Source organism: Heterodontus francisci, chromosome 29 (genome assembly GCF_036365525.1).
Source record: "Heterodontus francisci isolate sHetFra1 chromosome 29, sHetFra1.hap1, whole genome shotgun sequence".
Taxonomy (NCBI): domain Eukaryota; kingdom Metazoa; phylum Chordata; class Chondrichthyes; order Heterodontiformes; family Heterodontidae; genus Heterodontus; species Heterodontus francisci.
Genome location: NC_090399.1, coordinates 29,179,233 through 29,205,581, shown reverse-complemented (window position 1 = coordinate 29,205,581; position 26,349 = coordinate 29,179,233). Strand labels below are relative to the sequence as shown.

The window sequence follows — 26,349 nt, the reverse complement described above, 5'->3', positions numbered from 1 at the left end:
TCAATGCGAAAGATAAGGCTGAAGCATTTGCAACAATCTTCAGCCAGAAGTGCTTAGTTGATGATCCATCAGGGCCGCCTTCTGAGACTCCCAGCATCACAAATGCCAGTCTTCAGCCAATTCAATTCACTCCGCATGATATCAAGAAATGACTGAAGGCACTGGATACTGCAAAGGCTATGGGTCCTGACAACATTCCAGCAATAGTATTGAAGACCTGTGCTCCAGAACTTGCCGCGTACCTAGCCAAGCTGTTCCAGTATAGCTACAACACTGGCATCTACTGGGCAATGTGGAAAATTGCCCAGGTATGTCCTGTACAGAAAAAGCAGGGCAAATCCAAGCCAACCAATTACCACCCCATCAGTCTACTCTTGATCATGTGATGGTAGGTGTCTTTGACAGCGCTATCAAGCAACACCTGATTAACAATAACCTGCTCACTGATGCTCTGTTTCGGATCTGCCAGGGCCACTCAGCTCCAGACCTCATTCCAGCTATGTTTCAAACATGGACAAAAGAGCTGAATTCAAGAGGTGAGGTGAAAGTGACTGCTGTTGACAAGGCAGCATTTGACTGAGTATAGCATCAAGGAGCCCTGTCAAACCTGGAGTAAATGCTAATCAGGGGGAAAACATTTCGCTGGTTGGAGTCATACCAACGGAAGATGGTTGTGATTGTTGGAGGTCAATCATCTCAGCTCCAGGACATCACTGCGGAGTTGCTCAGGGTAGTGTCCTAGGCCCAACCATCTTCAGCTACTTCATCAATGATCTTCCTTCAGTCATAAAGTCAGAAGTGGTGATGTTCACTGATGATTGCACAATGTTCAGCACCATTCGCGACTCCTCAGATACTGAAGCAGTCTGTGTAGAAATGCAGCAAGATCTGGACAATATCCAGGCTAGGGCTGATAGTAGCAAGTAACATGCATGCCACACAGGTGCCAGGCAATTGCCAGCTCCAACAAGAGAGTATCTAACCATCTCCCCTTGACATTCAATGGCATTACCATTGTTGAATCCCCCACTATCAACGTCCTAGCGGCTACCATTGAATAGAAACTGAACTGGAGTTGCCATATAAATACCGTGGCTACAGGAGCAGGTCAGAGGCTAGGAATCCTGTGGCGAGTAACTCACCTCCTGACTCCCCATGCCTGTCCGCCATCTACAAGGCACAAGTCAGGAATGTGATGGAATACTCTATACTTGCCTGGATGGGTGCAGCTCCAACAACATTCAAGAAGCTTGACACCATCCAGGCCAAAGCAGCCCACTTGATTGGCACCCCATCTACAAACATTCACATCCTCCACCATCAATGCACAGTGGCAGCAGTGTGTATCATCTACAAGATGCACTGCGGCACCACACCAAGGCTCCTTAGATAGCACCTTCCAAACTTGTAACCTCTACCACCTAGAAGGAGAAGGACAGGAGATGCATGGGAACACCACCACCTGCAAGTTCCCCTCCAAGCCACACACCATCCTGACTTAGAACGATATTGCTATTCCTTCACTGTCACTGGGTCAAAATCCAGGAACTCACTTCCTAACTGCACTGTGGGTTTACCTACCCCACATAGACTGCAGCGGTTCAAGAAGGCAGCTCACCACCACCTTCTCAAGGGAAATTAGGGATGAGCAATAAATGTTGGTCTCGTCAGTGACGCCCACATCTGAGGAACGAATAAAAAAAATCACTGGACTGAAATAGTGCAGATTAACCCTTTTGAATACTGAATGCCTTTTGGACCTTGCACATTTGTTGACTACCAAAAGAGGATTTTCATTCATTGTGAATTTGGTATTATCAGCAGCTTATGATAATGTGGGTTTAATTTCTGCTGTCTGGAAATAACGTGTCAGTCTGCATCAATTCAGATTTGTATTTTATTTATTTCAGGAGGAAACACATCAGAAGAGGAGGTAGGATATGATGTTTACTGAAATTATGTGCAATTTAGTAAAATAATTCAGCAAAGTGTCTAGGGTTGATTTATAACATCAACAGTTTAATATTTACAGGAGCAGTGAGGACTATAGTGTACCATCATTAGCAAATGACAAGCTGTCGACTGGAAAGTTCAATGGCCCTTTACAATACACAGCCTGGAGAGAGATGATAGACGCCATTAACCCTGGTAAAACTCTTCATATCTTTTCCTTATCAATAAACCGGCTGCCAGTCCTCAGATTAAATGACCACTGCTATCCTTGTCTAGTCTAGTGATCAGGACCTTGGCCAATATTTTATATTCAGCATTAAGGAGTGTGTAATATGACCATATGGGGATAATTTTACTGTTCATTGTCTTCAGTACATAGTGTACAAGGTTCAGTCAGAGGGGAGGAAGCTCTGTGATTATGGCTTCGTCAAGCTTGGTAGGGTGGGCATCAGTTGATGTGATTTTCCCAGCTTGAAGCTCACTGGCTAAGCTTTGAGTGCCATCACAGAGCTATTTACGGCACAGAAAGAGGCCATTCGGCCCATCGAGTCCATACCGGCTCTCCGTGGAGCTATTCAGTCAGTCCCACTCTCCCACTCGATTATCATAGCCCTGCAAGTTTATTCCCTTCAAGTAGCCATGCAATTTCCTTTTGAAGTCATTTACTGTCTCCGCTTCCACCACCCTTATGGGCCATGAGTTCCAGGTCAATAACAGCTGCTGCATAAAAAATTGCTTCCTCATCCCCCTGCATCTCTTGCCCAAAACCTTCAATCTGTGTCCCCTAGTTCTTGTCCCATTCGTTAATGGGAAAGTTTTTCCTTGTCTAACTTATCTAAGCCTGTCATAATCTTGGGCACTTCTGTTAAATCTCCCCTTAATCTCCTTTGTTCTAAGGAGAACAACCCCAGTTCTTCCAACCTAACCTTGTAACTAAACTCCTATGTCATGGGAGCATGAGTTTCACCTAGAGGTAGGCTTGAACTCTGAGTCATGTAAGAGGGCAGGTTTGAGGCTCCAACTTGTGATTGGAGGATAATTGATGCAAATCCTACTTATCTCAAATTGCAACAGATTAGGCAGGATAGGCAGGGCTGCTTCAGAAAGGAGTATTCTAAAAACATAGAAACATAAGAAAGATTTATGGTACAGAAGGAGTCCATTCAGCCTATCATTTCTGTGCTGGCCGAAGATAGTTATCCAGTCTAATCCCACCTTCCAGCTCTTAGTCCATAGATCTGTAAGTTACGGCACCTCAAGTACATATCGAAGTGTTTTTTAAAATGTGATGAGGGTTTCTGCCTCTGCCACCCTTTCAGTCAGTGAGTTCCAGACCTCCATCAACTTTTGGGTGGAAAAAAATTCCTTCTCGATTCCCCTTTAATCTTTCCACTAATTACTTTAAATCAGGGTTAACCAACCTTTTTGCGAGTGGGGGGGGGGGGGCCACATTACAATTTTTGTCTTACATTGGAGGGGCAGTGAGACAATTTCAGAAAGATAAAGGCATTAACATTTTATCTTACTATTAATCAAAACAACAAATGTGCATTTTTGTGAAGAAGCTTTAAATGAGAAGATTAAATTATTTACTTACTTTCTCATCACTATGTTGGACACTGATTTAGTGAGATACCTGACGCATTTTTGCTTGCACAGTAGTCAATGTTTGCCCGCACACACCTGCCCTTGTGGTTTTCCATAACATGAGCAGGGTCCTGAATTCCCACATGGCACAGGATGTGCATTCATCTGGACTGAGGTGCCCTGGAATGCCTCTATTTATTCGACTAACTAAGCTTAACAGAAATAAACTGAGGACATATTAAAGACATAAAAGAAACTCATCTGATACTCCACAGTCAGCACCTTCCCTTGTGTTGATGCAACGTTTAGTTTTTTTTAACCTCAATCTCTCTGGTCTCCAGCTGCTCTGCTGCTTTGTCCCTGAGTTCCTCTACCTGCGGGCTATTGAGTGTGTGTCTTGTGTAATTTCAAGCAGAAGGTGAATTTCTTCACTTAGGAAAGTGGGCCCGACTTACATCCTCCAGGCTGTTTACACTACTTTGATCTCAAATTGCTTTGACTGCTTGGGCTCATGTCCCATGTCCGCTGGTAGCTTGTCCAGTTGTGAGTGAAGTACACTCTTTTGGTCTTCACTGATGGTTCCAAGACTCCCTTGTCCATCCAAGGGGTGACAGTGGGGAATGCAGATGCAGGGACTCCTTATCCAGGACACAGAACTGAAGCATCACTTTGTATTCTTCTGATCATCAAATTTCATTAGATGGGCTGACCTACTTCTCCAGGAATGTGTATCTCCAGAGTAATGGGAAGGTTCCTGTTGATTAATGTGACTTTCCTCTGCTCTTGGCTGAGTAGAACATGGCTAGCATTTGTCCCACTCACTCATTCATAAACTTGATATGATCTTGAGGGTGATGAGGAGGGGGTCCTGTTGAAATGCCGCTTCCTCCTGCCCTTCTATGTACATCAGTTTTGTTTAATCTGTTGGAGTCTATTGTGATTTATGAATATCATGTTGTCAGTTTGCTATATCCAGGCTACTTATTTCATGTTGTGTTTCTAAATATGGTGGCTACCCGATTGTCCAGTGTTTCTTGTGCTCCTGATCAGGTTGCTGGATAAACCAAGTTGTGGGCTGCAGCCTGTTTGTCCATTTTTCTATTCTCTTGCTTCTACTTTTTCAATGTTCTCTCCTTGAATTCTTTATCTTTCTCTTCTCTCTCCTTTCCACCTGCAGTAGCCCCTCCCCCGTTCTCTCCTAAATCTCTTCCTTCTTTTCCCCTGCTGTGTTTTTTTTATAAAGTTAATTTTCCATCTTCTCCTGGTTCTCTCTTCCATCTGTAACAGTCTCCTTTTTTTGCTTCTTTTACCCTTTTCTTCCTTCCCTCTTTCCTTCTAGTGTCTTTACTTTTCCCCCTCTTCCATTTCCAAGCCACGTGTTGCCTTCGGTGCAGATTCCTTGTATATTTCTAAAGGCCCATGGATCACTCTGCAGATGCTGAGAACAGCAGGAGACTGGTGTCTCATAGTTCCTGGTTGGAATCACAGTGGCCGAGTGACCCCAGGAGGGTAAATCCCTGGATCAGAGCACATTCAGAGCCTGGAGCCCTTTAAAAACACTGGAGATCCCGGGAATCCTCTGAATGACCACTTTAAAAATGGGATGCGTTTGAATAAATCAACAGCAAATGAAATTTCTCGCTATGTTATTTTAACTTCCCTCCCCCAGCTCCAGCCTCTCTGACTCTCGATGTGAACACAGCGAATCCCCAGCTCATTGTGTCTGAGGACAGGACCAGTGTGAGAGATGGAGACAAGCAGCAGGAGCTCCCTGACACTCCGGAGAGGTTTGATGTCTTGCCCTTTGCCTTAGGATTGGAGGGATTCACAACAGGGAGATATTATTGGGAGGTGGAGGTGGGGAACAAGACTTGCTGGGGTCTGGGAGTGGCCCGAGAATCTGCTGAGAGGAAAGGGAGAATCAACCTGAGACCTGAGGCCGGATACTGGACTATAGGGCTGGCTCCTGGAAGTGGCTATGTTGCCCTCACCTCCCCTTCTGACACATCCCTTACCCTGAGTGTGAATCCCTGGAAGATCGGGGTGTTTCTGGACTATGAGGGTGGACAGGTGTCATTTTATAATGCAGACAACATGTCCCATCTTCACACTTTCACCCAAACTTTTACTGAAAGACTCTTGCCAGTCTTCTGTCCAGGACGGAAAAACTCAACACCACTGACAATCTGTGGGGTCAAAGGTCACTGACAGGACCACCCATTCACCCCACACTATGAACAGGTGCAAAATGATTGGTGTCAGTCTCAGTCTCAGGTGGTGTGGGTGGTCCAAATGTTACTTCATTCAGGGCGGCGACAACCGAGTGGCAATGTGTTGGTGATTTTTTTTTTGTTTAATTGGTGCAGTTGAACAAACTCATGGACACTGCTCTAGAGACTGCTGTAAAATTAAATTGAAAAAACACAAAAACATCATGGTATAGAGACAGAGAGAATTAAAACATGGGCAGAAATACACCAAGGGAACCATAGACTCCAGTTGGCAAGTTAAAGGTAAAGAAGGGCAGGGGAGAGGAACTAGGATGAGAGAGGACACCAGTGGGAAGTACATGACAAAGACACAGCAAAACTGTTATAGATGAGGCATTAGAGAAGAACATGCTGGGGGTGCGAGTAGTAGAAGAGACCCCAGTACTTAGAGGAGGAAGGTGGGTCTCTGTTACAAAGGGGGGCAGAAGTTATGGTGGGGCAGAAGACCGTTAAGGGAAAAACATCCGGTGTGATATTTTCGGAAATACTACCCATGCTATGTGCAAGTGAAGAGACAGAAGGCAATTAGGCACTCATTGTGTAGCTTGGACTTTGGCATAAGGAATCAGTGTTTTCATTCCTCAAACAGTGGGACACATGGAATCCTAGAATGATAAAGCACAGAAGGTGGTCATTTGGTCTGTCGTGCCTGTGCCAGCTCTTGGTACAGCTGTCCAATTAGTCCCACAACTCTGCTATTTCTCAACAGCCCTGTAAATTTTTCACTTTCAGTATCAATCCCCTTTGAAAGTTAGTATTGAAACTAGTTCCACCACCCTTTCACTATCAACATTCTCAGAGTTACCATTGACCAGAATCTGAACTGTGGAAGCCACATAAATACTGTGGCTACAAGAACAGGTCAGAGACTGGGAATTCTGCGGCAATTAACCCATCTCCTGACTCCCAAAAGCTTCAACACCTTCAACAAGGCACTGTGGGTGCACCTACCTCACATGGACTGCAGCGGTTCAAGAAAGCAGCTCACCACCACCTTCTCAAGGGCAATTAGGGATGGGCAATAAATGCTGGCCTGGCCAGCGATGCCCACACCCCATGAATGCATTAAAAAAAAGTCAGGAGTGTGATGGTATAGTCTCCACTTGCCTGGATGGGTGCAGCTCCAACAACACTGAGGAAGCTCGACACTTTCCAGGACAAAGCAGCCCGTTTGATCAGCGCCCCATCTGTCACCTTCAACATTCACTCCCTCCACCACCGATGCACAGTGGTAGCAGTGTGTACCATATACAAGATGCACTGCAGCAACTCACCATGCCTGCTTTAAGAGCACCCTCCAAATCTGCAACCTCTTCCGCCTAGAAGGACAAGGACGGCAGACGCATGGGAACACCACCACTTGCAAGTTCCTGTCCAAGCTACATACCATCCCGACTTGGAAATATATCACTGATCCTTCAGTGTTGCTGGATCAAAATCCTGGAACCCCCTAACAGCACCATAGGTGTACCTGCACCAGATGGACTGCAGCAATTCAAGAAGGAAGCTCCCAACCAGCTTCTCAAGAGCAACAAATGCTGGACTTGCCAGCGCCGCCACATCCCATGAAAGAATTAAAAAAAGCACATTCCAGATCATAACAACTCGCTGTGTAAATTTTATTTCCTTCATGTCACCTCTGGTTATTTTGCCAATTACATTAAATCTACATTGTCAGGTTGCCGACCTTTATACCACTGGAAGTAATTGCTCCATATTTACTCTGTCAAAACCGGTCATGATTTTGAACAGCTCTGTCAAACCTTCTCCCAACTTTCTCTTCTCTCAGGAAGTAGTAGGAATATACTTATTCTGAGTATTTTGAAATATCCCCTTAAATGTCTGCCACTGCTTCTCCATTGATCTATCTCCTAGCCTAGTAACCCAGTTCACTTTAGCTATCTCAGCTTTCATGCTCACATAGTTGCCCTTATTTAAGATTAAAATACTAGTCTTAGACCCACTCTTCTCTCTTTCAATAATGAAAATTCAATCATATTGTGGTCGCTGCCATCTCGCGGTGACTTTACTCTGAGGTCATTAATTAATCCTGTCACATTACACCAAGTTCAATATAACCTGCTCTCTGGTTGGTTCTAGAATGTACAGCTCTAAGAAACTATCTCAAAAGCATTCTATGAACTCCTCATCCAGGCTACTATTGCCAATCTGATTTTTCCAGTTTTTGAGGAACACAGGTCTTAGTGAGAGAGAGGATCTGAAAGAAATCAGTATTAGTAGAGAAATGGTGTTGGGGAAATTGATGGGATTGAAGGCCGATAAACCCCCAGGGCCTGATGGTATGCATCCCAGAGTACTTAAGGAAGTGGCCCTAGAAATAGTGGATGCATCGGTGGTCATCTTCCAAGATTCTATAGACTCTGGAACAGTTCCTATAGATTGGAAGGTAGCTAATATAACCCCACTGTTTAAAAAGGGAGGTGGAGAGAAAGCAGGGAATTATAGACCAGTCAGCCTGACATCGGTATTGGGGAAAATTCTAGAGTCCATTATCAAAGACTTTATAGCAGAGCACTTAGAGAACAGTAGTAGAATCGGGCAGAGTCAGCATGGATTTATGAAAGGGAAATCATGCTTGACAAATCTACTAGAATTCTTTGAGGATGTAATTAGTAGAGTTGATAGTTGATGAGGGGGAGCCAATGGTTGTGGTTTATTTGGACTTTCAGACGACTTTCGACAAAGTCCCACATAACAGATTAGCATGTAAAATTAAAGCGCATGGGATTGGGAGTAGTGCATTGCGATGGATAGAAAATTGGTTGGCGGACAGGAAACAAAGAGTAGGGATGAATGGGTCTTTTTCCGAATGGCAGGCAGTGACTAGTGGGGTACCACAGGGATCGGTGCTCGGACCCCAGCTATTCACAATATACATTAATGATTTAGATGAGGGAACTAAATGTAATATCTCCAAATTTGCAGATGACACAAAACTGGGTGGGAGGGTGAGCTGTGAGGAGGATGCCGAGAGGGTTCAGGATGATTTGGACATGTTGAGTGAGTGGGCTAATGCATGGCATTTGCGCTATAATGTGGATAAATGTGAGGTTATCCACTTTGGTAGCAAAAACAGGAAGGCAGATTATTATCTGAATGGCTATAAACTGAGAGAGGGGAATATGCAGCGAGACGTGGGTGTTCTCGTACACCAGTCACTGAAGGTAAGCATGCAGGTGCAACAGGTGGTAAAAAAGGCAAATGGTATGTTGGCCTTCATAGCGAGAGGATTTGAGTACAGGAGCAGGGATGTCTTGCTGCAATTATACAGGGCCTTGGTGAAGCCATACCTGGAATATTGTGTGCAGTTTTGGTCTCCTTATCCAAGGAAGGATGTTCTTGCTATAGAGGGAGTGCAGCGAAAGTTTATCAGGCTGATTCCTGGGATGGCGGGACTGACATATGAGGAGAGATTGAGTCACTTAGGATTATATTCGCTGGAGTTCAGAAGAGTGAGGAGGGATCTCATAGAAACCTATAAAATTCTTACAGGACTTGACAGGGTAGATGCAGGAAGGATGTTCCCGATGGTGGGGGAGTCTACAACCAGGGTCACAGTCTAAAGGCATGGGGTAAACCTTTCAGGACTGAGATGAAGAGTAATTTCTTCACCCAGAGAGTAGTGAGCCTGTAGAATTTGCTACCACAGAAAGCAGTTGAGGCCAAAACATTGTATGTTTTCAAGAAGGAGTTAGATATAGCTCTTGAGTCTAAAGGGATCAAAGGATATGGGGCAAAAGCAGGAACAGGCTACTGAGTTGAATGATCAGCCATGATCATAATGAATGCCGGAGCAGGCTCGAAGGGCCGAATGGCCTACACCTGCTCCTATTTTCTATGTTTCTATATGTAGATTCAAATCACCCATGATTATTGCCATCCCTTTATCACAAGCACCCAATATTTCTTCTTGTATATTTTGTCCTACATTGTGGTTACTGTTAGGGGGCATGTAAACCACTGCCACTAGTGACTTCTTTCTTCTACTATTCCTCATCTCCACCCAACTTATTCTACATTCTAATCTCCTGAACCAAGGTCATCTCTAACTATTGCACCAATGCTATCCTTGATTAACAGTGCTACCCCTCCACCTTTACCTAGCTTCCTATTCTTCTTGAATGTCATATACCCATCAATATCTTTGTCATCCTGCAGCCATGTCTCCATAATGGCTATCAGATCATCTTTATTTACTTCAATATGCGCTATCAGTTCATCTACTTTGTTATGAATGCTACATGCATTCAGATACAGAGCCTTTAGTTTTGTCTTTTTGTTATAGAACATAGAAAACATAGAAAATACAGCACAGAACAGGCCCTTCGGCCCACGATGTTGTGCCGATCCTTTGTCCTCTGTCAAGGACAATTTAATCTATACCCCATCATTCTCCTTTATCCATATACCTATCTAAAAGCCGTTTGAAAGTCCCTAAAGTTTCTGACTCAACAACTTCCCCAGGCAAGGCATTCCATGCCCCGACCACTCTCTGGGTAAAGAACCTTCCCCTGACATCCCCCCTATATCTCCCACCCTTCACCTTAAATTTATGACCCCTTGTAACGCTTTGCTCCACCCGGGGAAAAAGTTTCTGACTGTCTACCCTATCTATTCCCCTGATCATCTTATAAACCTCTATCATGTCACCCCTCATCCTTCTCCGTTCTAACGAGAAGAGGCCTAGAATGTTCAGCCTTTCCTCGTAAGACTTATTCTCCATTCCAGGCAACATCCTGGTAAATCTCCTCTGCACCCTCTCCAAGGCTTCCACATCCTTCCTAAAATGAGGCGACCAGAACTGCACACAGTACTCCAAATGAGGCCTTACCAAGGTCCTGTACAGCTGCATCATCACCTCACGGCTCTTAAATTCAATCCCTCTGCCAATGAACGCTAACACCCCATATGCCTTCTTCACAGCCCTATCCACTTGAGTTGCAACTTTCAACGATCTATGCACATAGACCCCAAGGTCTCTCTGCTCCTCCACATGCCCAAGAACCCTACCGTTAACCCAGTATTTTGCATTCGTGTTTGTCCTTCCAAAATGGACGACCTCACACTTTTCAGGGTTAAACTCCATCTGCCACTTTTCAGCCCAGCACTGCAACCTATCCAAGTCCCTTTGCAGACGACAATAGCCCTCCTCGGTATCCACAACTCCACCAACCTTTGTATCATCTGCAAATTTACTGACCCACCCTTCGACTTCCTCATCCAAGTCGTTAATAAAAATCACAAACAGGAGAGGACCCAGAACTGATCCCTGTGGCACGCCACTGGTAACTGGGCTCCAGGCCAGTTATCTTTGTAACATTTCGTCTTGACTGTTGGTGTGTTCTTAAGTTTTTTGTCTCTCTGTCCCTTCCTGCCATTCTCTGACCTTAATTTTCCATATTGCGATTCTGCTCTCCTACCTTGACTCTCCCCCTTAATTTGCTACATCTACCCAAGCTTGATTCCTCACCCCCCCCCTTGTTTAGTTTAAAGCCCTGTCTACTTCCCTAGTTATATGATTTGCTAGAACACTGGTCCCAGCACGGTTCAGGTGCAGACCATCTCGACGGTACAGCCCACACTTTCCCCAGTTCTGGTGCCAGTGCATCAAGAACCGAAGCCCACTTCTCCCACCAGCCTTTGAACTACATTTTCATTTAACTAATCTTATGTATCCTCAGGTAATAATCCAGAAATTATCACCCTTGAGGTTCTGCTCTTCAATTTGGTGCCTAGCTCCTCACACTGTTTAAGCAGAACCTCTTTCCTAGTCCTACCTATGTCATTGGTACCTACATGGACACCACAACTGGATCCTCCCCCTCCCACTCCAAGTTCCTGTCCAGCCCTGAGCAGATGTCCAAACCCTGGCAGCACAGCCTTCTGGACTCACGCTCTTAGCTGCACAGAGCAGTGTCAATCCCCCTCACTATACTATCCCCTACTACCACTATATTCCTGTTTGCTCCCCCCACTTGAATGGCTTTCTGTACCACACTGCCAAGGCCAGTCTGTTCATCCACCTTGCAGACCTCGCTTTCATCTACACAGGTTGAGAGTACCTCAAACCTGTTTGACAATTGCAAAGTCTGAGCCTCCTCCACTACTGTCTGCTCAGTCCCATTACCTACCTCACTTATGGTCACATCCTCCTGTCCCTCACTGCTGACCAAAACAGATGACCCTGTTGTAAGAGGTGTGACCGCTTTCCAGAACAAAGTGTCGAGGTATTTCTTCCCCCCTCCCTTGTGTTGTGTTGTGTTTGCAGTTCGGCTTCCAGATCAATAATCCTGATCAGGAATTCCTCCAGCTGCTTACACCTTTCTGTGGATGTGTTTGTCCTGGATCACCTTGGCATCCAAAAGCTCCCACATACCACAGCTGCAACATAACACCTGTCCTGCCATTGTTATTTATGCTATTAGTTAATTTACTTCAATTATTTTCTTAATTAACTTAGAACAATTCCTATGTATAGCAGAATTTACTGTGCTTATTAAATGCTAGTACCACCTACAACTAAAGTTATACTTTTCTTAATTACACAGCTTTAGGTATTTATTTTAATTATTTTATTTTATCTTTCATTTATTTTATTTGATATTATATTTATTTTATTTTAAATTGTTAGTTCTTTATATAGATCTACCTTAACTCTGATGTCCTAAGCTAGCTATTAACACACTTTCTGTTACACAAAGCACTTACCTCGCAAAAGCTAGCAAAGCAGAACAGTAGACCCACCAGCTTGTGTGCCTTAATTAATTATAAGGTAGTTACATCAATTTTAATTTTAAGCTTTTTCTAATTTGTAGCTATTTACACACACCCTAACAGTAGTGTAGTAACCCAGCTCTTTATAGATACTCCCTAACAGCAGTTACTTACCAACCAATTACCTTACAGCCTTCCTGTGATAGCACTGTTCACTTTTTTTTACAATGCTGCAGCTGAAGCCTAAGCAGTATTGGATAAGGGTTTAGCAAAATGTCCTTCTTGTTGCACCTTATGCCTCTACCAAGGATCCCATATGCTTTTTCAACAGCCTTCTCAACTGCCACTGCCACCGTCAAAGATTAATATACATACACTCCCAGGTCTCTGTTTCCTGCAACCCCTTAAAAATTGTAGCATTTAGTTTGCATTCACCCCTTATTTTTACGAACAAAATTTATCACTTCACATTTATCTCCTTTATATTTCATCTGTCATTTTACCAAACTGTCTATGTCTTCCTGAATCTGTTAATGTCCTTCTCATTTTGTTCTATTTTTCTAAGTTTCATGTTATCTGCAAACTTCAAAATTGTGCCCTGTATGTTACGACTGACCACTCAAGTCAAAGCCCCCAATCAAAATATACGATTCTGATCGTGGTGGGAGAAACGCACTGTTGATTCAGTTCCATCCCTCAACAGATCTCCTAACATATCATTTTAAACTTTCCAAATTAAAGAAACACCAGCCAAATTGTACCATCTGTTAACCCCCAAATGAGGCTAACCAAACGAGGTGTCTTTAGATCAACAAATTAACTGTTTAATTCGAAAAACTCAATTCTTAAACACTACTAAGATAGAAACAACATTTAAAAATGGAAAAATTTGTATCCTTGCATATTAACGCTCCTGCTGAAGTGAATTCTTCCAATGTTGAATAGTCCAAGGTTGCTTGAAGTCCTCACAGCTGTCCGATGGAAAAAAAGGTTCTTCAACGTAGTCCAATGCAGTTGAATTGATGTCCTTCTTTTCCAGCGATGAATTTCCGCAATTACAGTTCAGCAGTTAATGGAATTTGGTTATTTTATTTTAAGAAATTAATCTGGCTTGACATCAGAATTCTGAGAATGTAATAAATAAGGTTTAAATAAACTGAGAGAGAGAGCTCTCATTTCCTTCAGTATATGCTGGTCCAGCTGTCTGTCTGTGTATCAAAAACCCATTTTTTCATCTAGTTTCAAATGTAAATTGGCAGCAATGTAGCTCTCGATCACAGTTTCTGAGTGGTTGTTTCCTGGGCAACCAGAATGCATTCTTTGACTCAGTCTCTGGAGCTTGGTACCCTAAAGCCGAACTGCTCCCTTTCCAGCCTTAAAGGCACACTAGATTCTTCCCGGAAAAAAAAACTACAGGATCATAACATATGAGAAGTGATCCTGCTACTGACCTTTGGAGAACACAACTGTACACTTCCCTCCAGTCTGAAAAACAATCATTCAACCCTACTCTCTGCTTTTCGTCCCTTAACCAATTTTGTATCCATGCTGCCACTGTCCCTTTAATCCCATGGTCTTTAATTTTGCTAGCAAGTCTATTATGTAGTAATTTATGAAAGGCCTTTTAGAAGTCCATATACACAACATCATTCATAATACCCCGTAACACTTTTTGTTACTTGATTGAAAAACTAAATTAAGTTAGTCAAAAACCATTTGCCTTTAATGAATCTGTGCTGACTTTCATTTATGAACCCATATGTTTCCAAATGCCAGTTAATGTTGTGGCAGGTTACTCTCTTTAAAAGTTTCCCCACCACCAATGTTAAGTTGACTAGTCCGTACTTGCCGGGCTAACCGCTCTCCCCGTTTTTGAACAAGGCTGTAATATTTGCATTTCCCAAGTCCTCTCACATGACCCCAATATCTAAGGAGGATTTAAAGATATGTCCAGCCACCGCAATTTTAAATCTTGATTTCTTTAGTAATCTACGATGCATCTCAACTGGATCGGGTGACTTTTCTACTTTGAGAGGTGCCAATCATTTAAGTATCTCCTCTGTAACTATTTTTATACTATCCAATATCGCTACTGCCTCATCCTTCAGTGTTACATTGACAGCAACCAGTTCTCTAGTGATGGCAGCTACAGAGAACGCGTTTATTACCTCAGCCATACTCTGCCTCCACAAGATTATTTCCTTTTAGTCCCTAATTGGCCCCATCTTTCTTTTAACTGCCATTTTAACATTTATAGATAATTTTTTGAATCCTATTTATATTAAAGCTAAGCTGCTATCATTCTCTTCCTTTGCACCTCTTGTTCCCTTTTTTCGATCTTCATACTTTCTGTTAAGTTTGGTTTTCTACTTCATTATGAACCTTATATTTGTCATGAGCCTCTTGCTGCTTCAGTTTAATCTCATCTTTAGTCACCCAGCGAGCTCTAACTTTGGATGACCTTCCTGTCACATCGTGGCACCATGTCTACTCTATGCCTGAACCTTTGCCGCTTTGAAGGCCTCCCACTGTTCAATTAAGTTTTGCTGACCGATTTTTGATTCCAATTTGCCAAAGCCAAATCCCTTTTCAAATCACTGAAATTATCCCTCCTCTAGTTAAGTATTTATATGTTTGATTGCTTCCTGTTCTTTTCCATACTTATTCTAAACCTGATGACATTATGATCACTATTTCACAAATGCTCCCCAGCTGAATCATGCTTCACTTACCCGACTTCACTCCCCAGAGACATCCTTCCTCATTGGGCTGGAAACACCGACCAAGAAAGTTCTCTTATACACATTTCAGAAATTCCACCCCCATTTGCAATTTGCAATGATACTATCCTAAACTATATAAGAACTATATAAGGATACTTGAAGTTCTCCATTATCACTACTCTCTGGTTCTTGATTCTTTTTGTAATTTGCCTGAAAATTTGTTCCTCTATCTCCCACCCCATAGTTGGTGGCCTGAAATATACACCCAGTAGCCAGGAATATTATGTTCCCAATCTTCCTCCTCTTTGAGCTAGGTCTTTGTTATGGCCACTATGCCATAGTCCTATGATTGGAAGGCTTAAAATGCTGAATGGATGGGACAGAGTAGGGAGAAGTAGACTTTTTCCAGTGGTTGTGGGGTCAAGAACGAGGGCCGATAGATCGAAGATTAATGTCTTCAGAGCAGGGAGCAGGAAAAACCTCTTTACACAAGGGCCATGAGGCTGTGGAATGCATTTCCAGGGTTAGTGACTGAAGTAGAATATATATTAATATTCAAGCTTTGATTGGAGAGAGAGATGAAGGCATTTGGGAACAGAAAGTTTTTATGTGATTGGATTTACTTGAGGGTAAATGTTGATATGGAGTGGTTCTTGTCAAATGGGCCTGTGCCCATGTTGTAACTGCTATGTTTTTTCTGTATATACTCACTCAGACTCTGTACACTTGGCAATATGTTGTTCTCAAGGTGTGAAACAATACAAAAAAGGTGAAGTGTGTGACATGGTGAGGAATGCTGTTATTTGTGGTAAAGGTTTTGTTACATACAAACATACGAATTAGAAGTAGGAGTCGACCACTCGGCCCCTCGAGCCTGCTCCCCCATTCAACAAGATCATGGCTGATTTGATTGTAAGCTCAACTCCACAATGCCGCCTAACCCCAATAACCTTTCACCCCCTTGCTTATCAATAATCACTGCCTTAAAAATAGTCAAAGACTCTGCTTCCACTGCCTTTTGAGAAAGGGAGTTCTAAAGACTCACAACCCTCTGAGAGAAAACATTTCTTAGAGGGTTTTGTTATTCCTACCTAGATGGAACTTCTTCCGGTACACAAAGTGCTGCACTGCAAATAATGAGAGTGGAGAGAAAAATATTAATGATTCATTAACAGTCCAGTGCACTGATGTTGCTGGTTTACTTCTGACAGAATGATGTTGGGCACACAACTCATCATTGTATGCAACATTTTTCATTTAACTGCACTTTCATTGTTGACCTCCCAATAATTTGACCTTATTCTTGGATGGGGAAATAAATAGAGCAAATCTTTTAATTGGACATGCAGCTGAAGTGCTGTCACCTGCAAGGCTATAGACCAAGTGCTGGAAGATGGGATTAGATTGGGTGGCTAGTTTTTTTGGCCGGCACGGACACGATGGGCTGAATGGCCTCCTTCTGTGCCGTAATATTTCTATGATTCTATGGAATCCATGGGCTAAGGGCGGCACAGTGGCGCAGTGGTTAGCACTCCAGCGACTCGGGTTCAATTCTGGGTACTGCCTGTGTGGAGTTTGCAAGTTCTCCCTGTGTCTGCGTGGGTTTTCGCCGGGTACTCCGGTTTCCTCCCACCACCAAAAGACTTGCAGTTGATAGGTAAATTGGCCATCATAAATTGCCCCTAGTAGAGGTAGGTGGTAGGGAAATATAGGGACAGGTGGGGATGCTGTAGGAATATGGGATTAGTGTAGGATTAGTATAAATGGGTGGTTGATGGTCGGCACAGACTTGGTGGGCTGAAGGGCCTGTTTCAGTGCTGTATCTCTAAATAAAATAAAATAAAATAAATAAGTATGGAGAATGCACGTCAGAGAGCTTTATAAATCAATCAGGGACCAGATATCTCCAAATATATTCTGGGAGTAGCAGAGTGGGTGTTGGAATGGGTTCTGTTGGTATCCAGGAAAGGGGATGACGGGTATGCATTTGGGTTGGGGAAATTCTTGGCCAGACCACCGTGCTGACAGAGGTTGGCTGTGGCACCACATCTCAGGAAGCATTTAAAAATGGAAAATGCTGGAAATACTCAGTGGGTCTGACAGCATCTGTGGAGAGAGAAACAGAGTTAACAGCCTTAAATTTCTCAGCATGGGGTGAGTCCTGATAGTAGGACCATATTTGAGTCCTGAGTCCCCCAGTGGCGGTGGGACGAGAACCCTTAATTGTCCATCAATCAGCCACTTAATGGCCTCAATTGGCCTCCTGGCAGGAAGGTCATTGTCAGCCTATCCTGCCCCCGGGAGATTCGGAACCAGGAATCCCGGCATCAGGTTGTCGGGTTCCATGGCAGGTGATTCTGCCCCAATTCTCCGGCCCCTCCCCCACTGCCACGAAACTCGCCATCGGGATGAGAACAAGATCCAGCCCATAATTCTGTTTCTTTCTCCACAGATACTTCCAGACCTGCTGGGTATTTCCAGCATTTTCTGTTTTTATTTATGATTTCCAGTATTTGCAGAATTTTACTTTTGTTTTGGCTCAGGAAGGATTTGTTTGTCTTGAAGGGGTGCAGCACAGATTTACCAGAATGAAACGCGGGCTTAAATAATGAGAACAGTTTGCATTCCACTGAGTATAGAAAATGAAGGAGTCATATAATTGAGATGTTTAAGATGATTGAAGTACTTGATGGAGTAGGTTAGAGTGGGCAACAAATCACACAGTGGCGGCACAGTGGCGCAGTGGTTAGCACCGCAGCCTCACAGCTCCAGGGACCCGGGTTCGATTCTGGGTACTGCCTGTGCGGAGTTTGCAAGTTCTCCCTGTGTCTGCGTGGGTTTCCTCCGGGTGCTCCGGTTTCCTCCCACATGCAAAGACTTGCAGGTTGATAGGTTAATTGGCCATTATAAATTGCCCCTAGTATAGGTAGGTGGTAGGGAAATATATAGGGACAGGTGGGGATGTGATAGGAATATGGGATTAGTGTAGGATTAGTATAAATGGGTGGTTGATGGTCGGCACAGACTCGGTGGGCCGAAGGGCCTGTTTCAGTGCTGTATCTCTAAACTAAACTAAACACTAAAATTTGAGCTGAGCTATTCAGGGGTGCTGTCTGAAGGCATTTCTTCTTACTAAGAGTATTTGAAATCTGGAACTCTCTCCCTCCAAAAGCTGTTGAGACTGTGGGTAATTTGAATATTAACCGCCTTTGAGATAGTTTTATTCGTGTTATGACCAGGTGAGGAAGGGGTCTAGAGCTCTCCTCTTAGTCTTTTCCTGGTTTGGCTGTAACAGGGTTTAACTTTTAAAACACAGTGTTTTTAGCTTTCCCTCAGTGAGTCCTTGCTTATTGCTCTCTAATTGTAATTGCAAAGAAAGCAACCAGACAGGTTTACTCATATTTAAACAAAAAGGTTGTAAGTTTATTGACCTTAAAAGTTTAACTCAGTTAAAACTACTAAAAAATACGCGACGCAATCACGCTAGCATGTATACACGATAAACACATGCAAATAGAGACAGAGGTGGGGAAAGAATTAAAAGGGAAAGGTTTGAAGTAATAGATGGATTTAAGTTACTGGTTTTGAGTTGGATGTAAAGTCTTTGATTGAAGTTAAGTCTTACAGTTCTTGTTGGGGCCTAGTGCACACTTTCAAACTTGTTTTGCTGGTCTTATATCTTGAGGCTTAAGTTACTTCCGTGGGTCCCTGGAACTTTGCATGTGTGAGAGAGAGACACACACACACGCAGAGGGAGTGCTCGCTTCTTGAAGTTCAATTGCAGTCTCTTCCAAAACTGTTCTGTGAGCACAATTCAATTAACTCCAGGTTGGCCAGCAGGTTAGTCATGTGGCTAGCTTTTTTTCTTGAGACAGCCTCGCCTGCGAGGCTTGTGAATTCCTCAACTTACCAGATACTCTCGGGGGTTGGGGGGGAGGGCTTGGTGGTGGTGGGTGGATAGTGGGGGAATGCGGTGGAATGCTGGCTTTTACACATTCAATGACTCTCTTGATCTGCACTATCGACAAAACCCATCTGGCTATTTGAATCAGGGAATACTCCATTGTCTTTTCGAATGCAGCCATATTTTCAGCCACTGTTCTGTGATGGGTAGGCGTTCAAGGCAATTCATCTGCAGCAGGGACACACAGACCTTTCAGTAAAAATTTGTAGCAACAAGTCTACTTGGATTTTTAAAGCAGCAGTCACAGTAGAAGCTTTCTTGAGATTTCAGGATCTCCCAAAAACACAGGAGTAACCTGTTGAGGCGGGGAATCTTGAGAGACTGGAGGCAATAGTAATCTGCCACACCTGAAACACAAGGCTTCCTCTTTCCAAAGCAGTGTTCCTCCACAGAGTGTAGCAACCCCTCTTTTTCTGGGTCTTTCCCTCTCTTCAGGCTGGTCAAAACCACACCTTAAATGTAGAATTTCTTTCTAAGAGATGCAAGGCTTCTTTTGCAGAGAGTGGTAACACTTTCTGAGTATTTCTCTCTTTCCAGACAGAGCAAAACAAAGATTTCAAAGACTGTTCCTTGTACAGTTTGCTGGTCGCTTTTAGTCCCAAAACAAAACTAACTTTTTTCAACAGTCAAGTCACAAGACTGTCATAAATCTTCCTGGTTGCTTGGAAGCAGGTCATGCAGTCTGCACACTTCAAACACCAAGTGTCAACATTCAGTGTTCACAGAAAATCCTTTTTCCCAGCTTTCAAAACCACACAGAATTCTTAGCCTTCACCAAAAAGAAAAACTCTTGTGACACTGACAGTATCATCAGTCCTATCTGTTGTAATTGGAGGTGACAGCATTTATGGTGACAAGAATGATAGATTCTAATGTACCAATGGGTGCATTTGAAAAATGAGTTGAACTGAGCAAGAATTTTAAATCTTGCAGTCCAATCAGAAAACTGTGTGGTGTCCTTGCATGCCTATTTGTATATTATATACATACATATATTCATGTGTGTGTACATATATATTCAGATTTTTATTCGTTCATGGGATGTGAGCATCACTGGCTAGGACAGCATTTATTGCCTTTCCCAATTGCCCTTGAGGAGGTGGTGGTGGTGAGCTGCCTTCTTGAACTGCTACAGTCCGTAGGTACTCAATGTTATCCAGACGGAATATTTCTGTACATTGGCTTTAAACGTGTGTCAATTATTATTGGGAAACGATTTTATGTTTTCTTTCAATAGAAAAAACACCAATAGCTGTTGAAATTTGGATGCTGTGTACCTTGGATGGGATTTTCTTTTATTAGTTCATAGGGAATCTCTGCTGGTTGGAGTCGTACCAAGCGCAACGGAAGATGGTTGTAGTTGTTGGAGGTCAATCATCTCAGCTCCAAGACATCACTGCAGACATTCCTCGGGGTAGTATCCTACACCCAACCATCTTCAGCTGCTTCATTAATGACCTTTCTTCAATCATAAAGTCCGAAATGGGGATGTTCGTTGACGATTGCACAATGTTCAGCACCATTCACGACTCCTCAGATACTGAAGCAGTCTGTGTAGGAATGCAGCAAGACCTGGACAATATCCAGGTTTGGGCTAATAGGTGGCAAGTAACACACAAGTCTCAGGCAATGACTATCTCCAACAAGAGAGAATCTAACCATCTCCCCTTGACATTCAATGGCATTAAGATTGTTAAACCTTCCACTATCAACATCCTGGGAGTTACCATTGACCAGAAACTGAACTGGAGTAGCCATATAAATACCATGGCTACAAGAGCAGGTCAGAGGCTAGGAATCCTGCGGCAAGTAACTTACCTCCTGACTCCCCAAAGCCTGTCCACCATCTACAAGGAGTGTGATGGAATATGCTCCACTTGCTGGATGGGTGCAGCTCCAACACGCAAGAATATCAACACCATCCAGGGACAAAGCAGCCCACTTGATTGGAACCCCATCTACAACCTTCAACATTCACTCCCTCCACCAGCACCCAGGCACAGTGGCAACAGTGTGTACCATCTACAAGATGCACTGCAGCAACACACCAAGGCTCCTTAGGCAGCACCTTCCAAACCCGCGACCTCTACCACCTGGAAGGCCAAGGGCAGCAGATGCATGGGAACACCACCACCTGCAAGTGCCCCTCCAAGCCACACACCATCCTGACTTGGAACTATATCACTGTTCCTTCACTGTCGCTGGTTCAAAATCCTGAAACTCCCTTCCTAACAGTATTGTGGGTGTACCTACCCCACATGGACTGCAGCGGTTCAAGAAGGCAGCTCATCACTACCTTCTCAAGGGCAATTAGAGATGGGAAATAAATGCTGGCCTAGCCAGTGATGCTCACTTTCCATGCTTTAATTTTGCTAGCCAACCTCCTGTGGGGGACTTTATCAAAAGCCTTCTGAAAATCCAAGTATACTACGTCCACCAACTCCCCTTTGTCAATTCTGCTAGTAACATCCTCAAAAAATTCCAACAGGTTTGTCAAACGTGATTTCCAATTCATAAATCCATGTTGATTATGCCCAATCAGATCATTATTATCCGAGTGTCCATTTATCACCTCCTTTTGAATAGATTGGCATTTTCCCAACAACTGATGTAAGGCTAACAGGTCAGTAGTTACCTGTTTTCTTTCTCCCTCCCTTCTTAAATAGTGGGGTGACATTTGCTACCTTCCAATCTGCAGGAACTGTTCCAGAATCTATAGAATTTTGGAAGATGATCGCCAATGCATCCACTACCACCATAGCTACCTCTCTCAACACTCTGGGATGTAGAATATCAGGTCCAGACTTATCAACCTTCAGCCCCATTAATTTCTCCAATACAACCTTCTTACTAATACTAATTTCCTTCAATTCTTCATTCTCCCTAATTCCTTGGATCACTAATTCTGGGAAATTTCTTGTATCTTCCTCAGTGAAGACAGACACAAAGTAATCATTTAGCTTCTGTGCCATTTCTCTATTTCCCATTATAAATAGAGACAGCATTCCTCCATTAATCTGCTGACTGAAAATAAAACACGGAAAACGGAGAAATATTTAGTTTGAAGGTTCAAAGTTTCAAAACTATTTGTACCAGTTGACATCTGGAAAAAAATAAAGCACACCAGGACACTGGATTTATTTATCCACTGCTGAGTACGTTCCTCTTGGAAACACCTGTATTTGAACAGTGAGTGAAATCATCTTCTGTCTGAGCTGGAAATTAAACCTATAGTAATTTGTTTCCATTTTTCTTTAGTTCGTGGGTGTAATAATGCCCGTCGTAATCACGGGAAGCTGATAATACCCGGTCTGCAAATAAAATGCACACTCAGGTCAAAGATACATGTATCGAATACCTTAAATGGCACCACCTGCTCCACATAATGTTAACACATGGAACATTACGCCCAAAAAACTGTTCTTTCTGGATACTTTGGGTACAAGTTTTAAATGTTCCTGTCGTTTGGCCCACTACACATCAATAGTAATGGATATAGTGTGAAGGGCTCTGGGCAGCTTCAGCCCCATTCAGGTGCGACATGAAGTATTACAATTAGTAAAAAAAGACTTGCATTTATAAAACTCATTTCATGTCCTCAACAACAACAACTTACCTTTATTTAGTTTTTTCTAATATAGTAAAACTTCTCAAGGCGCTTCATCGGTGCGATTATCAAAGTAAACTTGAACACCGAACCACATAAGGAGATATTAGAACAGCTTGGTCAAAGAAGTCATTTAAAGAAACATCTTATAGGAGAGAGATGTAGAGAGAAGTTGAGTTATTTAGGGAGGAAATTCCAAAGCTTAGGACCCAGGCTGACGATGGCATGTCCGCCCATGGTGGAGCTTTGAAAATCAGGGATGTGGAAGAGGCCAGCATTAGAGGAGCGCAGAGTATCTTGGAGAATTGTACACCTGGAGGATGCTCGAGTGATATGGAGAGTTGAGACCACAGAGGGATTAGAAAACAATCATGAGAACTTTAAAAACGAGGCAGGCAGGGCCGGGAGCCAATACGTGTCAGAGGGTGGTGGGTGAACTGGCAGTAGTTTTGGATCAGCTAAGATTTACATATGATTCAACCTAGGAAACCAGACAGGAAAGCATTGGAATAGACTCTAGAGGTACCAAAGGCATGGATGAGGGCATCCAAAAGCGCTTTACAGCCATTGAAGTGTAGTCCCTGTCAGAAACACACAGCCAATTTGCGCACAGCAAGATCGCACAATAACCGTATACTGTGTGATGTTGGATAAGACGTGGTGTGAACTCCCCAGCACTTCTTCGAATAGTCTCGTGGGTCTGTTACGCCCACCTGAGAGAGCGGATGGCGCCTTGGTTTAACGTCTCACCCAAAACACCACTCGTCTGACAGGCCAGCACTCCCTCAGTCAGACACTAGAGTATGGGCTGAGATGTTTCTGCTCAAATCTCTGGCATAGGAATTGAACTCACAACCTTCTTACTCAGAGGTGAGAATGCTGTCCATTGAAGGACAGCTTATAGCTTATAATCCTGTTTCATTTGCGATTCTCTAATCAACGACCATGACGTGAATGTATTTAAACTCCAGTTATTGACATCAATTGCCTAACTACTGTTTCCTTCTAACCGTGAGGTGCTGATAACATTTAATACTAGAATTATTAAGCACATTTCACAGCAACATGTCTAAGCCCCATATTGATTGTGTGGTACACACAAGTATTTTAATCAAAGCTCTGACAGTTCATTGCCAGTAGGCATTTAAATCACTACACATTGTGGATCCATTTTATTGGCCACTTCATGGCCGAGTGTGTCGTGTTCCCATGGTTAACACTAATTATGAACACTATAATATAGATACTGTGTACACAGAGTACAGCAGTGATAAGGCTGCTACAACAGTGGGCCCGAGCTCATTTTCTATGCTGGGTCTGACCTGATATCTGGCACTAGGCGTGAGCTAGATACAGCAAAAGTTATTAAAATAGGAACAGACGAAAATAAACTATACTGGTACTTGCTCACATTTAAGATTTGAATTCCTGCTCGCTGAATCCTGACACCTCTTATCTTGAACCGCTACATTAATATTTTGAACATTTAGCTGAGGCCTGTCTTGGATAAAAACTAGGGCCACTTGTAACTACCAGAATTTACACCTTAAACACTGACTCTGGAAGTGAATTCCACAGCCTTACAACTCTCTGTGTAAAGCTGTTTCTCTTGTTCCCTGTTCTAATTCTCTTACAGTTAATCTATAGTTTCTTGTCTTTCCCCGTTAAACACTGGAAACACTTTGTTTCTATCTACCGCATCCCCTCTTTCATCATTCACACATTTCCATCATATTGCGCTGGAATATGCATTGAACATGAGAAAGATGAGTCCTTACAAAAAGGGAACTAAAGCAGAATTGGCCTGAGACTGAACAACCATTCATTCTGGAGAGGAATGCACCTGTCTTGTTTGACTTCCTGTATCCCTAATCTGTTCTACGACTCCACCTGGCAGCTGTAGTGATTATTATCTTTAAACCTCAAGCACATATTGTAAGAATTAACTTTGGGTCATCCACAGTGGGGCTGAAAACTGGAGGAAGAGAGGAAAATAGGACCCCTTCCTTTCCAAGACAATCTAGGAGCTTTACACTGAAGCTTTTACTTGTTCGAATAAAGTGACTCCCTTACTGTTTAGAGTTAGAGGTTCTGATTAGGAACAGTGGTTAGAGTTAGGGTTAGCGGTTAGTGTTAATGGTTAGTTTTAGGGTTAGTGTTATGTCAGAGGTAAGGTTTAGTGTTAATGGTTAGAGTTGGTTAGGGATAGTGCTTGGGGCTTTTTCGAGGTGTCTTTGGTTGACCTTATTCTCAGGCTCGAAGGGAATATTGACAACGTTGCCGATCCGCATCATCAGTGACATCACAATAGCACAACACAGCCCAGTGTCAATCACACTATTGATACTACACGGGTTAAGAGTGGTGAGTTATTAGTGGGATAGTGTCCGGGGTTAATGTTAGGGTTAGTGGTTAGCTGTTAAGAGTTAGAATTAAGGTCAGTGGTTAGGAGTTAGGGTTAGTGGCTAGGGGCTATAATTCGAGTTTGTAGTTAATGTTTCGAATTAGGTTTATTGGTTACGGTTAGGAGTAGTGGTTAGGCTTAGGGTCTGGATTAGAGTTAGCGTTAGGATGAGTAGTTAGGGGCTAGGCTTAGCATTAGTGGCCAATCCTAAGCATTAGAATTAGTGTTACTTGTTAGGCATTTGGGTTAAGGTTAGTGGTTAAGTTTATGGTTCGTAGTTAGGGGTTATGATTGGTGATTAGTTGTTACAATTAGGATTAGTGGTTACGTTTAGAATTAAGGGTAATAGTTAGGATTGGGGTTGGTGGTTATAGATTAGGTTTAGGGTTAGGTGTTATGGTTTGTGGTTAGTTTTATGGTTAGTGTTACTGTTAATATTTGGATAAGAAGTAGGTTTAAGGTTGGTAGTTAAGGTTAGGATTGGTTTGGGGTTAGGGTTAGTGTTTAGGTTTCAGGATAGTTGTTACTGTTAGGTGTATATGGGTTTAGTTGTTAGGATTAATGTTAGGGTTCTGGTTGTTGATGTGAAGGTTAGGGTTAGTGGTTAGGATTAGGGGATGTAATGACAGGTAATGAAATGGGTTAGTTTTAAGTTGTTAATTCTTACAGTTAGTGATTCGGGATAGTTTTGGAGTTAGTGCTCGTGTCAACTGGTTAGGATGTTAAGGTTAGGGAGTGGGTTTAGATTGCCACCTTAGGACTTCCTGGTTAGCGTTATGGATTAAAATTAGGTTTAGGGTTAGGATTAGAGCTAGGGTCAGATTCAGTGTTCGGGGATAGGATTAGGGTTAGGTTTAGAAATGCTACATTAAGATTAGATTATGCTGGTTATGATTAAAGTCAGGTTAAGATTAGGGTTAGAGTTGGAAAGTCTGGATTAAGATTCGGTTCGTGTTAGGTTTAAGATTCGGGTGATGTTGGGGTTAGGGCTACTTTAGGCTGGAAGTTTGATTCACGTTGGTTCTTAGGTTAGGGTTAGGAGTGATGTTAGCATGTGTTTTAGAGTTAGGTTAGGGGTTAGGGTAGGATTATTGGTAGACTTAGGG

General features: G+C 43.0%; 1 protein-coding gene across 2 annotated transcripts in view; it reads left to right on the top strand.

Annotated features, from left to right (window-relative positions):
• Nucleotides 1-26,349, top strand: part of LOC137346218 (zinc-binding protein A33-like) — a 29,849-nt gene that overhangs the window by 2,836 nt on the left and 664 nt on the right. The window contains exons 4-6 of one of the 2 annotated variants that reach the window (XM_068009642.1): nucleotides 1,911-1,933; nucleotides 2,033-2,148; nucleotides 5,210-5,327. In XM_068009642.1, coding sequence (XP_067865743.1) covers nucleotides 1,911-1,933; nucleotides 2,033-2,148; nucleotides 5,210-5,327 — 257 coding nt within the window. Of the gene's footprint in view, nucleotides 1-1,910; nucleotides 1,934-2,032; nucleotides 2,149-5,209; nucleotides 9,412-26,349 lie in introns of those variants that run through there. The other variant, XM_068009641.1, reaches the window with a different exon arrangement.